Here is an 18,256-nt window from a genome sequence, read left to right as displayed (position 1 = left end):
AAAACAAGTCAGGAAACTAATCAAACTTCAGAACTGACAAAAATACAAAATCAGATTCATAGTGTGGTTTAACATCCTGACATCTTAAACCGTTGATTTCATTTACATTGGGAACTTATGATATATCAATGTCTTCTGATTCAACTGGAAATGTGAAGGCTGACCAAAGGGACTGTATGTGCTAACAAATTGTTAATATTATCTCCTCTTACTGAGCTAATTTGCAGTTGTTTAAATATAGCCATACATTTTATGAAATATAAATAGATCTGAGTGAAATGTAAAATGCATGTTTATAAGAGCCATCACATTTTAAGATGATATACTTCTGCATAATTTTGCTATGTAAATTAGTAAATTTACATTAAATTCCTTTTTAGTTTTAAAAACTTACAGTAAGGGAAAAAATTATTTGATCCCCTGCTGATTTTGTACGTTTGCCAATTGACAAAAAAAATGATCAGTCTATAATTTCAATTGTAGGTTTATTTTACCAGTGAGAATAACAACAAGAAAAACCAGAAAAACGCATTTCAAAAAAGTTATAAATTTATTTGCATTTTAATGAGTGAAATAAGTATTTGACCCCTACATAAAACATGACTTAGTACTTGGTGGCAAAACCCTTGTTGGCAATCACAGAGGTCAGACGTTTCTTGTAATTGGCCACCAGGTTTGCACACATCTCAGGAGGGATTTTGTCCCACTCCTCTTTGCAGATCCTCTCCAAGTCATTAAGGTTTCGAGGCTGATGTTTGGCAACTCGAACCCTCAGCTCCCTCCGCAGATTTTCTATGGGATTAAGGTCTGGAGACTGACCTTAATGTGCTTCTTCTTGAACCATTCCTTTTTGTTGTTGTTGTTGTTGTTATTATTATTATTATATTTTTTATTGATTTTTTACACAAACATAGGTCATTCAATAGTTGGTAAACAGTGTGATGTCTGGATTACATTTGTAAAAACAGTCCTTAACAATTACTTTCTATAGTCTGTATTTCATATATTAATTTTGTTTACTTTCCTCTTTCCCTGAAACATCCTTTTTTGCAAACATTGCGTTAATACAATTCTTATTGTTTTAATAAATGACAATTTAGTATATATTTTTTCCAATATTCCTAAAGAATAATCATCATATTAATACATTTCTTTTCTTTCCATTCATTTGGATTGCCTTATCATCAATCCTGTTACAATCCTTATTTTAGTTTATTTCTCCCACCAAATTCTTAAGTATTTTTACTGGTAGCAATTAGTTACATTTACATTGACAGACTTGATTCTATTTTTTCCTTATAAGCCATCTCACATTTTTATGTTTCTTAAGTATTAAATATAAGAATAAAAAGAGGAAAAAAGAAAAAGAATGAAAAAAAATTTATAAAAAAATAAAAAAGAATAGAAGAAAGCAGTAATAACAGAACAGAGAAAATAACATAGTACTTAGAATATATATCCCTCCTAGATTAGTAGTATTTATTTTCTCAAATTTCTTATTCTTTTTAATCATAGTTAAGAATATATTTAATCTTTAAACATTATATTCAATAAATCTAATCATCTAATCCCTTAACTCTAATTCAAAACATTTTATATGTATTATATATACTTTTCTTGAGTTCAGTCACCTTTAAATATCTAAAACATTTCATCCTTCTTAAAGTGTTCCAATATTCCTAAACAATCATCATCATATTAATACATTTCTTTTCTTTAAAAAAAAAAAAGAGAGGAAAGCAGTAATAACAGAACATAAGAAATAATATAGTACTTAGAATATATATCCCTCCTAGATTAATAGTATTTATTTTCTCAAATTTCTTATTCTTTTTAATCATAGTTAAGAATATATTTAATCTTTAGACATTCTATTCAAATAAATCTAGTCATCTAATCCCTTAACTCTAATTCACTTATATATATATATGTACTTTTCTTGAATTCAGTCATGTTTAAGTATCTAAAACATTTCATCCCTCTTAGAATGGTGTGTTTCAAATTTTTTCTATTTCTTTAACCATATTCAAACACATGTTTCTTTTTTAAATATTCTCTCTGATATGTCCCATCCTCTTTTTTCTTAATCTCTTTTCTTTGCCCAGAATCTTTCTTGATCAATATACTTTGCTGGATCCAAAGGTTTTCCCATACGATCGTAGGTGTTCCTGTAGATATAGAAAGTGAATCAATATCTCTGTCCTGAGCACTTGCACTCTTCTTTCCATTAAAGTCCCTTCTCTTATCTTCCAATTTGTTTTGTGATGTTGAAGTATAAGTTGTCTTTCCTTCCACTTGAATTAAATCATACTTTTTTATTTTGTAAAGGTCCATCTTTAAGTCTTTTCCCTCTGATTTATATTCCATCATCTGTGCTGTGTTCTCCTGAGGATTTTTTTGAAGTGAACTTAAATTGGAGATGAGTTGACTTATACTTTCAAAGTTGTTTTGTATTTCTTTGTGGTTTAAAATCATTGTCCTTTGAATGGATTACAGCATATCGTATATTTCCTCTTGTAAAACATCCATTGTTTCTATTAATATCACTTTCTCTAAGCAGCTGTATTTACTAAGGTTTTGAAAGCCACAAACAAAAGCTTTATAGCTCCTCATCCACCAGTAGGTATCAGTGTTGGATCATTTTTCAATTTTCTTTTTCTCCTTAAAGAGTTAGATTCGCCGCTTCCAATAGCCAAAAAGGGGGGAAGAATCCCTCCCCTTTTTTCACTCTCGGAGGTATTTTTGTTTCTTGGGAGTTCTTTTTTTTTCCAGGAAAATAAGTAGGATAGAGAAAATTAGTTCTTACCCAGCTTCAAACACACTGTTTACTATCAGTTTAGGTAGAGTTTCTTTGACTTCCGTTTGCTTACAGCTAGGGCTAGACAATGGAGTTAGCTAGCCTTTCTTCTGTTGGTTTCTGGGAGGCTTCTCCTGGACCGATCGGAGAGACCGCCGTCTCTCCTAGATCCCTGGAAGTACCTTCCTTCATTGCCACCTCTCCGGGGCGGCTTCTGGCCCATTTAGGGTCCCCAAACAAGAAGAAACTCAGCTGAAGAGCTCGGCATCCCGAGTCTCCCAGCCGATGACGCTGCTGGCGGAAACAGGAAGTCTTCTTGAACCATTCCTTGTTGCCTTGGCTGTGTGTTTTGGGTCAGTGCCATGCGGGAATACCCATTCACAACCCATTTTCAATGCCCTGGCTGAAGGAAGGAGGTTCTCACCCAAGATTTGACGGTACATGGCCCCATCCATCGTCCTTTTGATGCGGTGAAGTTGTCCTGTCCCCTTAGCAAAAAAACACACCCAAAGCATAATGTTTCCACCTCCATGTTTGAAGGTGGGGATGGTGTTCTGAGGTCATAGGCAGCATTCCTCCTCCTCCAAACACAGTGAGTTGAGTTGATGCCAAAGAGTTTGATTTTGGTCTCATCTGACCACAACACTTTCACCCAGTTCTCCTCTGAATCATTCAGATGTTCATTGGCAAATTTCAGACAGCCCTGTACATGTGCTTTCTTGAGCAGGGGGACCTTGCAGGCGCTGCAGGATTTTAGTCTTTCACTGCATAGTGTATTACCAATTGTTTTCTTGGTGACTATGGTCCCAGCTGCCTTGAGATCATTGACCAGATCCTCCCATGTAGTTCTCGGCTGATTCCTCACCGTTCTCGTGATCATTGAAACTCCGTGAGGTGAGATCTTGCATGGAGCCCCAGACAGAGGGAGATTGACAGTTATTTTGTGTTTCTTCCATTTGCGAATAATTGCACCCACTGTTGTCACCTTCTCACCAAGCTGCTTGGCGATAGTCTTGTAGCCCATTCCGGCCTTGTGTAGGTCTACAATCTTGTCCCTGACATCCTTGGACAGCTCTTTGGTCTCGGCCATGGCGGAGGGCTTGGAATCTGATTGATTGCTTTCTTCTGTGGACAGGTGTCTTTTATACAGGTAAAAATCTGAGATTAGGAGCACTCCCTTTAAGAGAGAGTTCCTAATTTCAGCTCGTTACTTGTATAAAAGACACCTGGGAGCCAGAAATCTTGCTGATTGATAGGGGATCAAATACTTATTTCACTCATTAAAATGCAAATTAATTTATAACTTTTTTGAAATGTGTTTTTCTGGATTTTTTTGTTATTATTCTGTCTCACTGTTAAAATAAACTTACCATTAAAATTATAGACTGATCATTTCTTTGTCAGTGGGCAAACGTACAAAATCAGCAGGGGATCAAATAATTTTTTCCTGCACTGTAAATAGTTCTTAGTTTAAATTTTCATACGGGAACCTATTTATCATTGCTTTGGTTACAGTTTGGCATTGTGCGTAGCATTTATGTATTCATATAACATATCTTTATGTATACCTCCATTAAATTTAGTTATTACAGATATAGTCTTTTTTTCTTTAGATGCTTAATCAGTACCCTAAACTAGCATATCCACCAATGGCAGGTCCCAGCAGATTTCCTGCCCCATCTGAGAGCAGCAGGTGAGAAAGCCAATTGCTTTGCTTGCTTTTTTCCAAAATCAGTTTGCACTTGATACTAGAACTAGATTTGCTTAATAACTGTATAGTCATGTATCCACAAAGTTAGACATTGTGCATTTACAATACATTATGTGACTGAAATTTGTAATCTCTTAGCAGACTACGAGAACATACTGGTATCAAGAATTTTAACTTATTCCTCGACCTGATTCCTAAAATTTGATTTTAGCTTCTAGTTAAAAATGTACTCCAGTATTTTTTCAGTATTGTGTTAAACCAATCATTTAATCATTAAGTTGGAAGAATCCATTTAGCTATTGAATATCTGATCCCCTGCTCCATGCAAGAATTCAAATTAAAACATTCCGTGGTAAATTGCTTTAGAGCTATATAAGATCTAAATCCATCTATTTAGATAGATCTAGTCTCTGCTTAAATATGCTGCATAATTTTCTCTCATTTGTTATACCTAAGTTGAGTACCATTTTCTGAGGTTTAAATTGAAATGTTTGCTCTTTTTTTTCTAGAACCCCAAGAGGAAGGGGGGCTTCTTCATGGAACTCAGAAACTGTAGAACGTCCATCAATCCTAACTGCTAATGAACTCAAAGAACTTGATAAGTTTGATAATTTAGATGCTGAAGCCGATGAGGGCTGGGCTGGTAAGCAATGTAAATCTTGAACTAAAATTGCATGCAGAAAAAAATATTCATGCTAATCTCCAATTTGTTATTTAGGAGCTCAAAGTGAAGTAGATTATACTGAACAGTTGAACTTCAGTGATGATGATGAGCAGGGAAGTAATCAGAAAGAACAGGAAAGCAGGTAACAAACATATTGGTACAGGAAATATAAAAATCATCTGCTAGTCTTTATGTTCTGTGTATATAATGTTTACAGTTGTTTTCCATTGTGATATAGTGCACAGTTATCTAACAGGTATTAATATCTGCTTAACTATAGAACTTACATTTGCTTAATAATGTTGAGCATTTCATTGTTATCTAGCCTGTTTCACAACATTTGCGAACTAGCATTGTGTAGTGATTAAGAATTGGACTAGGAGCAGAGAGACCCCAGATTCTAGTTCATCAGTCACCCATGCTCTTTTAGTTACTTTGGGAGAATCATTTCTCAGATGTTGTGGCAGAGAGAGCAATAGATATGCTATCTTAAGCTTCTGAATAAAAGCAGGATATGTATATTTGTAATCTCTGCATGTTTCTCATTATGTTAATTTTGGCTTTTTTATAGTTGGTTGCTTCGTGGTTCCATTTTCAGTTACCTTAAAAACTTGATAGGGTTGCACTAGTAATGCAATACTTATGAAATTAGTACAAAGATTTTAAAACTTTGGCATAAAAATTGCATGCAAAAATGTTTCCATTTATTTTTTTATGCAGTAATGAATCTACTACAGATTTGGACAAGAAGGATGTAGAAGAGCCTAAATCATCTGCTCTTTTGCCATCATTTGGATCAAAAGGAGCATATAACAAAAGCAGTCAGTTCGATCAGGTATGTGTTGATGCTGTCTCTTTAGAATCATATTGTTCCTGAAGAACATTTTTTTCCCTCAGTAAGCATATGCCAAATGTCTGAATGTACAAATTCTTTTCATGCTACAAGTGGCATTTACTGTTCCAAACATAATTCCATTTATTAGTTTGAGAAAATTTGCAGTAAAAATATTTCTTCCTCTCTCTTCCAAGAGCAATTAAATCTGACCTTTTCTCATCGATCATTAAAGTTATCAGGCTTTTATGATTAGGGTTATGTGTAATATATGTGTAATATAAATATGAGTTAAGTTTCATTGCTTTGGCAAAGAGTTGTCTTCCATAGATTTGAAATATATTTCCATTGCACATTTTAGGCACAAGCAGAAGATGTTTCATTTTGACATGACTTTTGATTGTTTGCTTGTTCTTGGTTTCATTATTTAAAATCAGGTTTTAGGTTTTATTGGTGTGTTAAATTCTGTTTGAAATGTATACTTTTATCATGTCCTGTATACCAGAATATCAGGTTGAAAGTGATAAATAATTTCATATGTTTAAAAGCAAATAGTTTAAATAGATAAATTGATATGTGTTGGGGAAAAGATTTCAGTTTTTCTGCTTTTACACTCTTCCTCTTAAGTAAAATTTAATTTGCCCCATTTGAAATGGTTAACTTTGTTCAGCATTTTAATTTCATACAAATATCCACAAAGATTTTAAATTAAAATCTAACAGGGACGTGGACTGTTACCAACACAATCTTCAGTACTTGAAAGAAGTAGTAGTTCTGGACTTCATGCAAAATCAAATCTTCAGGTATCATCAACATGTTTGTTTAACAGAAATCATGTCTGATTGATATACACATATTCCTTTACCTGTCCTTTTTTATATAAAATGCTGATAGTTTCTGTTGGAATAATTGTAAGAAGTTGAATTTGAACATTTTTCCTTTAAATGCTTTTGCTGAATTCATAGGCTGAACTCCAAAATGAATGTGTGGGATGTGTCACTTTTTTAAAAATTTCAGTCATTTATTCTATATTAGATGCAGCAAGTAAGGCATTTATTTATTTAACTGATTTATATGGCCGCAGATCTTAAGCAACTCTTGAAGGTTTAGAACAACCATAAAACCAATAAATGAGGCAGTATTAAAAACAAAAACCCTGTGCCGTAGTTATGCCCCTTGGGATTCTCCACAGCAGGCTCAGCTACTCCCCTTCCATGCCTTCTACCCATGTAATGCCAGCACATCAATAAAAAGCAAGGTATTAATGGTTTTCCAGAAAATTAGAATGGGGTCCTATTGCATTGCTGGCAGGAGGAGTTCCACAAGTAGGGGCAGCCACAGAAAAGCATGCTTGTGCGGTCCCACTAGATGGCAAGATTTCAGGGAGGGAGGGAGATTAAAATTTAAAATACAAGGCTGCTATTCCTTAAATTTTAAATTTCAGTAAGCCTAAGGAATTAAAAGTTAAAATTCAAAATAATAAAAGTCTTCCAAACAAATACTTAGAAGAAAGATTATTTTAAACATCTCTTAACTGAAAATGTTAAATGTGTATACATGTTGATAATTCTTTGATGAAAATAGATCAAATTCCAGGATCTCCAGCAATGTTTTTTCATTTATAATTGGCACTACTTATTTTTTTATTAAACCTGGCCTGAGATATATGACAAATTATTTGGAGGACTCTCTTCCAGAGAGAATTGAATAACCATTTTTCTCGTGTATTTAGGCAAGGAAATTTAATCGCATATCTTTGGTTTAGATGTTTACTTTTTTAAAAAAATTATTTTAGCATCCACTTCCAGATCGCATGGCAGGACCAGGAAGGCAAGGTTCCTTTCCTCCTAGGCCAGTACCAGATGACGATGAGATTTGGAAGCAGAGGCGAAGGCAGCAAACAGAAATATCTGCATCAGTAGAACGAGCCCGTAAAAGGAGAGAAGAAGAGGAGCGAAGAATGGAGGAACAAAGAAAAGCTGCATGTGCTGAGAAATTAAAACGCTTAAATGAGAAATTTGGGTGTGTACCAAAGCCAACTCGAGAAGACCCATTGAAAGAAAAAGAAAAGATTGGGGAAAAAGACATTGATAAGGAAAAGGAAAAAACTATTGAAAAGGAGAAAGAAAAATTGATAGATGTGGAAATAAAAGAAAAAGAAAATCAAGAAAAGGGCAAAGAAATAGAAAAGGAGAAAGAAAGAGAGGAGAAAGAAGAAGTGGAAGAAAAACCTAAAGTAGACGAGAAACCTAAAACTGAAATTTCTGAGCCTCAGGAGTCTGTCATTGCCCCAGTGATATTAGAAAAACAAGAAAAAGAAACCACCAGTGAGGAAGAGAGAGGTTTGTATCAATTCTTTTGTTAATGTAAAGCATAATTGTCATCCACATATTGTTGGGCTGCAGTTTTCAGCATTCCTTGTTTTTACTCGAGTTGACTAGAGCTTTGGCAGTATTTCAGGGGGTGGGCACAAGATCTACACCTCAGATTGGAAGCAAGCAGTATTTTATGAACATTTGAATCTCAGCCAGCTCTACCCTTAAAACATTTGGACATCCTGAAATAGGCATTGAGCCTATTCGTAAGGAGGAGCACATTTGTAAATACGTTTAAAATAGAAGTCTTGCAAAATAATGCCAGGAAAGTCAACTACAGTATAATTTTGAATATATGTATGTATGTATGTGTGTATGTATGTGTGTGTGTGTGTGTATATATATACACATATAATAATAACATCAACATATAACATGTTTTTAATCAGCTTGTTTCCATTGTATTTATAAAAGTCATCTTATTAAATCATTATATGTCCTGTTTGCAAGATTCTTATTGAAGTTTAGTTTCCCCTCGGTATTCAGACCACTCTTATCAGTCATAATTTTCTCAAAATTCATTACCTTTAAATATCCAAACTTTTCATTTAAATAGACCCTCTCAATGTTTTAACATTTCATATATTCTAAAAGTATTATACTACTTATATATCGTATTCCTCTTACTATAGGGCCTTTTTTGTCTTTATTATAGTGAGGTTTTGCAGATATTTTTTTTGTATTAACTTGTAGTTTTTTTCATTTGTAGCTTTTCTATTTAAGTCACTTTCATTTAATTTATGTTGTGTTATCTGATTTGTTTGTTCATTCTTTGTTGTCATTTTTTGAGTTTTATTTAATTGTAGGTTTAAATTAGAGATATGTTCGTTTATATTGTCAAACTTATTTCTAATGTCATCATGGTTTGAAACAATTATCATTTGAATCTGTTGCAGCATTATGTATATTTTTTCCTGGAATATATTTGTTTTGTCTTGAGTCATTGTTTTTGCAGATCTTTGAAGCTCCAAACTGGGGTCTTCAGGAGAAGGTGTTGGGTATGGTTTTCTATCACTTTTAGATAGGTATATAATATCCGTTTCATCTCTCCCCTCTAAGTAGTTTTTCGTCGGTGTCATAATCTTTTTAATTAGCTTTATCAAGCCAACCCATCTTAAAATCCAAACAGCCAAATCTTTTATAATCCAATTGTCAAGGCACCACTGAAAACAATATTTTGTGACAGTTCTTCTTTTCAAGGGTCTTGTAATTATCAACCAGTCAGGATTCAGTCCAAAGTATTTGACCATCTAAAAGTTTTCCAGTAATTTCTCCTTTAGAAGATTAGCCAGAGGCCAAGAGTTTTCTTTTTCTGCAAACAGTTCTTAGGTTTAAGAATGCAGCTCAGTGTGTTTATAATCCCAGAAGGTCAGCAGTTTCTAAACATATGTAGTTTCACTCAGTAGTAGATAGCTCAATGCTTTGTGCCCAGCTATTTTTTGCTATTTCTAGGCATCTTGCCAAATTCTGGGTCAATGTTGCTATAGTTTTCTCTAATCCTCCACTAGATGTCAGTTCATTTTTCAACTTTTTAAAACAAAGAGTTATTTTTGTTCTTCTTTATATATATATATATAGTATGACCAGCCTTTCTCCTGTAGAGTTAGAAATCTTTCCCTAAATCGAGCGAAATGACTGCTGTCATTCCAGAATCGCTGGGGCGCCCTTCTTTTCTTTACCGCCTCTCCGGGGCAATTTAGACCTATTTAGGGTCCCCTGTCAGGGTGAAACTAGCCATGGGGTGCAGAGATCTGTGATCCCGCAACCGGGCGCTACAGTGCAAAATCGGAAGTCCTGGTGAAACATCTTAAAAAACACTGAACTATATGTTTCGTTTGGTTCACCATTTTATCAGTTAAATCATATGTGGCACTAATCTTTTTTGTCTTTCCTCTTGGACAGACTGTCAACTTGTTTCCACCATACAAGAAACCAATCATAACGAAAAAGACAATTCACATGAAAATGAGCCTGATTCTGGTGCTCAGCCTCGTCCTGCTGTTTCTTCTGGCTATTCAAAGCAGTTTCAGAAATCGTTGCCACCACGATTTCAGAGGCAACAGGTAATGGATGTATCTTAAGCTTTATAGTACATATTTTATTCAATTTCATTTATGGAGACACATAAATAACTTATAACTGTAGATTCCATGGAATAAGTAATAGCTTCCACGACCCAAAGTTAATCTAGCAATTTTATGTTAATTGCTCTTTCTACATCTGTAGAATATTTGTACACCTGTACCATTTTAGCCTAGAATTTACATATTTTATATGTAAATGTAGAAATTAACTATGTTATTTATCCATCCATCCATACATACATTGTCATAGTTAATGCTACCAAAGTTCCCATAGTGAGAGTTGGGAGTTTGGACATCAAGAACATTAAATATATACTATTCCAGAACACTTGTAGCTGAAAAGAATATAAATTAAATATATAACATGTTTCTAAGAAAGAAATTGTATAGAGGAAAAGTTGGTTGAATTTGCTTTTTTGTAGGAGCAAATGAAGCAGCAACAATGGCAACAGCAGCAGCAAGGAATTTTACCACAGTCTACACCGTCACAACCTTCTAGCAGTCCTGTTCCCCCTCCACCACATAGACCATTGTACCAACCTATGCAACCGCACCCCCCACATTTGGCTTCTATGGGCTTTGATCCAAGGTGGCTCATGATGCAGTCTTATGTGGATCCAAGAATGATGTCAGGAAGACCTACTATGGATATGCCACCTATGCATCCTGGTATAACTCTTACTATATGCTGTAGGCAGAACTTCATTTTCTCGTTTTTCCTAGGCATAATTGTCTTTGTGCCTCAGATCATCATCAAATATTCTGAGATTAGGTATTTCAAAGGGATATTTATTTCAAAGCAAGTATGTTGAAAGCTACAGTACTAGCCTTATTAGAAACATTCCTCTAATGACATTATTTGAGGATAAATGAATAGCTACCAGGAATATGATCTCTTCTATGTTGTGCCCCAACTGCAAAAATATGTTCCTACAGCAAAATATATTTATAGGATGTGTTTGTTATACATTTTAAACAGTCTTTCAGTGTATGTAATGGGCTGTAATAGTAACCTTTAGGAATAGGAGGAAGAGTCGCAACCCAGTCAACAGTTGGACAATTTTAAGAAAGCCTTTAAGGCTTGTCCCTCCTTTGTGTCTTATAGATAAAAGAAGGGAGAAAGGAGGTGCATTCAGACTTGCAAGTTTCTGTTACTGTGATTTTATAATAAAAGTAGTATTAACATTCATAACTCTGGGGTTTTTAGTCTGTTTGAAGGGCTAACAGTTTTACCCCTCCGTGTTAAAAGTCAGAAGAATTGGATGCCAATCCTAGTACTTATTCTTCTTAATTTGAATATCTCCATTTCAGGAATTATACCTCCTAAACCACTTCTGAGGAGAGATCAAATAGAGGGGACAGGAGCTGGTTCAGATTCTTTTGATCATGTTACGCGATCAGCAAGGGAACATGCCATACCACTGACAGAATCACGTATGATATGGGGGTCAGAACCATATACTCACACAGATCCTCAACAGACTAGTACCTCCCCCAAAATCCTTGAAGAAACTGTTGATATAAGGTAATCTTTGGGTTTTTGTGTATATTGTGGCTTTCTTTCCTACAATGCTTACATTCAGGCATACCTCTAACTTTCAAGAATATAAAAGGATTAACATAATTTGTTTCTAATTAATGTTTTTTCTTACAAAATAACCATATTCTTCAGTACTTGTCTCTCTTGGACAAGTAACAGAAAAATGTAAATGTAATTCCAGTTCCATTAAATTAATAGAATTAACAGATGGATATTTGGCAATGAAAAAGCAGAGACATTGTCCTTTATTTTTATTATGAACTATTTGACTGTTTTCCACTTAAAAAAAAAAAGATTGTCCACATATCTCCCTCATCATTAACTACTTTGACCCTGAATGTCAGCTATAAGATATAAAATACATCTATAAATAGCTATTAATATTGCTAAAATAATTTGTAGTGAATTAAATTTAAAGCTCTTATCATATACAAGTGGCTCTCATTTAGTGACCACATTTGGTACTGGCAACTCAGTCATTAAGTGAATCTGCAACTATGCATACGATCTTCACCTTTCCTTTGCTTTACAGACCTGCAAATGTCATCAGTGTGAGGATTGGTTGTAAAGTTATTTTTTAGCACTGTTGTAACTGAATGGTCACTAAATGAGGACTGTCTGTAAACATTTAGGTCTGTTCATTTTAGCAGCTACAGTATTTCAGTTTCTTCTGAATACATGCCCATTGGGATGCTTGTGAGATTTACTATATGTTTAGATATAACCATATTCTAAATGTTGAAAAGCCGTTCCAACCCCAAATAATATCTCCAGAACTAATTGGGTTACCAATAGATATCTTCCAGGATACAAGAAATAACTCACATTTTAAACATGCTTCTATGTTTAATATTGTTTAGGAGATTGATAAGACTTCAACTGAAAATGTGGCTTTTTTGCCTCTAGGTCTGAAGAACTTTTGGATCAAGATCAAATAACAATTCAAGCAGTATACTCAGGAGAAGAGGGTCTGTTAGATCCCCATATAAAGACAGACTTCAAAGAATCTGAGGATGTGAACATGCAGCAAACTTCAAGCAGGTCTTTAGAAAATGCACAGTCTCATCAATCTGATACATGTCCATCAGCAGTAAGTTTTGAAGTAACTGCAGGAAATATTTCAGAAAGCTCCAAAGAACAACAGATGCCTATAGAAGAGAGTAATTCTTCTCTGAAGAGGAGCATTTCTCATGGATCAACTCATTCTTTGAAATCAGAAGAACCAGTGACTGATACACAAGCAACTGTTCCCAAAATAAACAACAGACATGCTGAAACAAAAGAACCACTGCTGGAAAGACTAGACAGCAAGCAAAAAAAGGAGGGGTTTACAACTAGTAGGTTGTTAGAGGGATCAAAACCTGAAAAACCCTTTAAACCTAAATCTGAAACTAGATGGGGTCCAAGGCCAGCATATGGTAGAAGAGAGGAAGGTAGTGACAGGCCGATGAGAAGATCTGGTCCCATTAAAAAGCCTGTTCTTCGTGATATGAAAGAAGAGCGTGAACAAAGAGAGGAACGTGAACAGAAGAAAGAACGGGACGGAGAAAGATTGACAAATGAGAGAGTCAACAAAATTGAGAAAAGGGATCAGCCTCAGATGCCAGTTTCCAGGTTAGAACCGGAGAAAGCCACTACAGATGATAAGAAAACATTGCAAAACACATCCCAAACTGCAGAGTGTACAGACAACCCCACAGAATCTATAATTACACCTACTGTTCAGCAGCCTCTCATTGTACAGCAGGCAGCAGTAGTACTTCCTGTATCTCATCAGCCAACTACAATCCAAACACTTCCACCTTCAGTTCCACAGCCAAATACTCCACAAACTACAATTGAGGCTCCACCACTTAGTGTACAAGAGTTATCAGTTCAACAACCTGCAAATGTGAAGGAAGAAAAACAGCCAGAAAAAATAATTAACAAAGAACGAACTGTAGAAAGACATGGTATTGAAACTAGACCAGTAAAAAGAGAGCCTGGAGTACCTCCCAGAACATACTGGAAAGAAACTAGGGACTGGTTTCCGGACCAAGGATACAGAGGAAGAGGACGTGGAGAATATTACTCTAGAGGACGCAGCTATAGAGGTTCTTATGGAGGCAGGGGTCGAGGTGGAAGAGGTCACAATAGAGATTATCCACATTACCGAGATACTAAACCTAGATTAGAACATGTTGCTTCTGGTCCTCTTAGGCAGAGAGAGGAGAGTGAAACCCGTAGTGAGAGCTCTGATTTTGAAGTTGTTCCAAAACGGCGAAGACAAAGAGGCTCAGAAACTGACTCTGACAGTGAAGTACATGAAAGTGCAAGTGATACTCTTCTGTCAGACAAGGACAGCTTATGCAAAGGCAAACACCCAAAGAAAGAAGAAAGGGCAGATGTTAAAAAACCTTCAAAAGCCCCGCTGTCTTTCAAACCTGAAAATAACATTCGAGGGGACCATAGAATTGTTGATAAAACATATATAAGAGAAGATGAAAATAAGACCAAACCAGGTTTTCTTCCTAAAGGAGAACCTTCTAGACGTGGCAGAGGGGGGATGTTGAGACGTGGTGGAAGGGATCCAGTTGGTCGCCCACCTCGACCATCTATTCTTAGGAGACCAGGATACAGAGAGAATCAGTGGAATCCAAGACAAACAGAAATCTCCAAGGCTGAAGATGGAGAACCACAACGAAGGCATGAGCATTATGGCCCTATACAGTTGGAAAAAAGACCACCTGCAAAGTTTGAGAGGAAATTTGATCCTGTAAGAGAACGACCACGAAGGCAAAGGCCTGCACGACCTCCCAGACAAGACAAGCCACCACGCTTTAGGCGGTTAAAAGAAAGAGAGGCGGCATCAAAAATAATTGAAGTTACAACTAGTTCATCATCAAGTGTGGCAGTGAGTAATGCTGTTAATGAGCAGCCAAGCACTACTTTGGAGATTTCAGGAAATAAGACACCTGACTTGTCCAATCAGAACTCTTCAGACCAGGCAAATGAAGAGTGGGAAACTGCTTCAGAAAGTAGTGATTTCAATGAGAGACGCGAGAGGGATGAAAAAAAATTAGCAGACATCACAGCACAGGGAGCTGTTAAAACAGGAGAAAACACACTAATTCCTAAAAGAGAAATAGCTAAGAGAAGTTTTTCCAGTCAGAGACCTGGGATTGATCGGCAAAATCGCCGTGGCAATAATGGCCCATCCAAATCCGGACGAAACTTTTCAGGGCCAAGAAATGAAAGGAGAAGTGGCCCTCCAATAAGATCTGGGAAAAGGGGGTAAGTATGAAAAACCTAATGTAGAAAGCTTCAAATAAAAGCCAATTTTGTTATTTTATTTTGCTGGAATTTTAAATTATTTTAATTTTAAATTATTTTTAAAAATAATGTGTTGTTGATGCTTCAGATTTTGATTCATGTGTTTCAGAGCATGTAGGAGCATGAATGCAACACTTGAGTGTAACTCATTTTGCAGCCACATCTGTTTTCCCAGGTTGTGCAGTTGCAATGGAATTCTCAACATAGCAGTTGCACAATCTTGAGAACAGATATTGCTGGGTCTATTTAATGAGTTGTAGACATGCTGTGTTCACATTCCAAGGCTTTTAGCTCTCTTTAAAAAAAAACATGAATCCAAACTTGTGCAGCTCTGAAAGTTACTTCCATTTAAAAGATAGGAATAGGGAAATTGTTGTTATGGAGCATATTTTTAGGAGGGAATTGATGAGAGAAGAGATACATTTACTATAGATAAAGCCAGCATTAAAAGTGGTCAGAATAATTCCTTCTCTCTCAGTTTCTTTTCTTATAGTTTCTTGGAAGTTAACAACTGAGAATGCCTGATAATATTTGATCACTTGCATAGTTAGTCCTTAACTGATGACCATAATGGAGCCTGACTATTACAGTCAGACGTCATAATGGCCATTAAGTGAAGCAACCATGTGATCATCTCACTTAATGACCCTCCTTTCTGTTCTTCCTGATATGGTTGTTAAACAGAGCACAGGGTGCAAGGGCCCTGCCCTTGGCCTCCCAAGGCCTCCCTTCCTCCACTTTCTGCCACTTGGCCCGTTGCCATCCCACCAGGTGCAACAACTTCCTCTTCACCCCATGTCACTTATCTCATACTTCCCTTTCCAAGATTTCCAGAGTTCACGTTAAGGAAGCAGAAGAGACCACACAATTCCTGGGCCACATAGCATGATCTCAGAAGTGGCTGCTATTTTCAGAGTACCCACAATTCAATGCAGCTCTCCAGACAATGGTGGCTTCTTCCAGGATCCCACTAGGCAGCTCAGGAATAAAGAGGCCTGCTCTGTTTCGTTAACATGAGCTCTGGAAAGCTCTTGCTGACAAGATTCCTCTTTGGAACAGGTAGTGTTTAAATTTCATGCTATCGTCACTTGAATTGCAGCCATAAGAAAACCTTGACTCAGGATAAAAGAGGCAACCTGATATTTTAAATCAGACTGATTAAGTCTACTCAGAATCCTTAGACCAGGCATGTCAAACTGTATTTGTTAAGAAAGGACAAAATAGCTCTACTGTGGTACAGGTAGTCCACCACTTACAATGACAATTGGACTTGGAATCTTGATCATTGAGCAAAGCAGTCATTAAGTGAGATTCCATGTGACCACTTCATGCAGTGATTGCAATCCCAGCTCTCCCATTGGTGGTCTTCAAGTATAGTGTGGGTTGTTATTCAGAGCATTGGGTAGAGAGCCTTGACCTCCTGGACTTGGTGAGGTAGGGAGAAAAATCCCTCAGTATGCTGGAGGAACAGACCTCAAATATATTGAAAATGCTAGCAAATGCCATTGTTCTTGGAGGCTCAAAATCCTGGTGTTCGCTAGCATTTTCACCAGATTTGAGGCCTGTTCCTCCAGTGTTCAATAGGCTTTCTCATCCCTGTATAGAGGGGAGGGGAAATCCCTTGGCATGCTGGGGACATACCTCAAATCCAGCATCTCCTGTTCTTACAACCTTTCCTGCCATCTTTCCGTTGACTTTCTGGGAAAGTTGGCAGAAAAGATTGCAAATGGCGGTCACGTGATCACAGGGCACTTGGCAACTGGTCATAAATGTGAACAGATTACTAAGTGCCCAAAATGTGGTCATGTAACAGAGCAGGTGCAACATTTTTCAGTGGCCCAAAGCACCCGTTGTGCTGCATAAAACAACCATAAGTTGAGGATTACCTGTATGTAAAATGAGGCATGTGGAATTAAAATATGGACAATGTTCCATAATGTGCTAAATATCACTATTTCTTCCATTGTTGTGCTTTTACTAATTATTTATTATTACCAAATTAATTGGTCCTGTTTCTTTTACAGACCATTTGAAGAACAGATACCTGTTGTGATTAGCACTGAATCAGTAAGCAGCAGTTTGCATCAGGAGGACAATGGTAACAGTGCTGCTGTGCCAAAAGGTTCCAAAGATAGCAACAACAAGAAGCGGGAAGAAACCAAGTCTGGCCCAAAGAAACTCAAAGAGAAAGTGGATGCAATCTCTCAGTTTGATCTTAATAACTATGCAAGTATGTACTTGGAGAATCTCTTTAAGACACTTAAGATTCATAAATGCTCCATTCCTGCAGATTTTCAGGAAAAGATTGGATAGCCATTTATCCACAATTATATGAGGATTCTTGCACTGAGCAGGGGGTTGGGCTAGAAGACTTCCAAGGTACCTTCCAGCTCTATGATTGTATGTAATGGTTTCTTCATGAAACATTGAGTGGAATAATGGGGGGGGGGGATCCTTTCCCCTGAATAAACTAAACCTATGATAATGACCATTGCTTTTAACTGGTGTCTAGGTATAGGTCTAATTAAAATTTGGATTTCCTTTATAGGCGTTGTCATTATTGATGACCATCCTGAAGTGACAGTAGTTGAAGATTCCCAGTCCAACTTGAACAATGATGGTTTTACTGAAGTAGTGTCAAAAAAACAGCAAAAGCGTTTGCAAGATGAAGAACGTAGAAAGAAAGAAGAACAAACAGTGCAGGTTTGAGATCGTGCATAGCATTACTTTTTCTTTCTTGTAGAAAGAAGTATTGATATGAATTATATCTAGTTCCTCAGATAATTTCAATTACACTTTCTGCACATTCTTTAGTCACTGCAAAAAAGAATTCTGATTTACTCTATTTTGTGATGTCTTTTTCTGTTTGGAATCTTACAGGATAAGTTGATCTCATACTATAAACTATTTACATAATTAATACATTTTATCACTTACTATC

The 18,256-nt window shown here is 36.2% G+C and overlaps 1 protein-coding gene and 1 long non-coding RNA gene across 2 annotated transcripts in view; one reads left to right on the top strand and one right to left on the bottom strand.

Moving 5' to 3' along the window:
• The window catches only part of PRRC2C (proline rich coiled-coil 2C), a 104,361-nt gene that overhangs the window by 22,207 nt on the left and 63,898 nt on the right, over window positions 1-18,256 (top strand). Inside the window, exons 7-18 of the mRNA XM_015832023.1 lie at window positions 4,411-4,490; window positions 5,018-5,151; window positions 5,227-5,314; window positions 5,893-6,007; window positions 6,727-6,807; window positions 7,800-8,346; window positions 10,282-10,442; window positions 10,886-11,132; window positions 11,775-11,988; window positions 12,910-15,276; window positions 17,340-17,545; window positions 17,864-18,018. Of these exons, the coding sequence (XP_015687509.1) occupies window positions 4,411-4,490; window positions 5,018-5,151; window positions 5,227-5,314; window positions 5,893-6,007; window positions 6,727-6,807; window positions 7,800-8,346; window positions 10,282-10,442; window positions 10,886-11,132; window positions 11,775-11,988; window positions 12,910-15,276; window positions 17,340-17,545; window positions 17,864-18,018 (4,395 nt within the window). The remainder of the gene's footprint in view (window positions 1-4,410; window positions 4,491-5,017; window positions 5,152-5,226; window positions 5,315-5,892; window positions 6,008-6,726; window positions 6,808-7,799; window positions 8,347-10,281; window positions 10,443-10,885; window positions 11,133-11,774; window positions 11,989-12,909; window positions 15,277-17,339; window positions 17,546-17,863; window positions 18,019-18,256) is intronic.
• The window catches only part of LOC107302864, a 55,763-nt gene continuing 53,041 nt past the window's right edge, over window positions 15,535-18,256 (bottom strand). The window contains exon 3 of the long non-coding RNA XR_001549401.1: window positions 15,535-15,551. This is a non-coding gene — a long non-coding RNA (uncharacterized LOC107302864). The remainder of the gene's footprint in view (window positions 15,552-18,256) is intronic.

This window comes from Protobothrops mucrosquamatus, unplaced genomic scaffold (assembly GCF_001527695.2).
Source record: "Protobothrops mucrosquamatus isolate PMUCROS unplaced genomic scaffold, P.Mucros_1.0 scaffold_294, whole genome shotgun sequence".
NCBI lineage: Eukaryota > Metazoa > Chordata > Lepidosauria > Squamata > Viperidae > Protobothrops > Protobothrops mucrosquamatus.
Note: the sequence above shows the minus strand (reverse complement) of the source record. Positions and strands in the feature narration are given on the sequence as shown.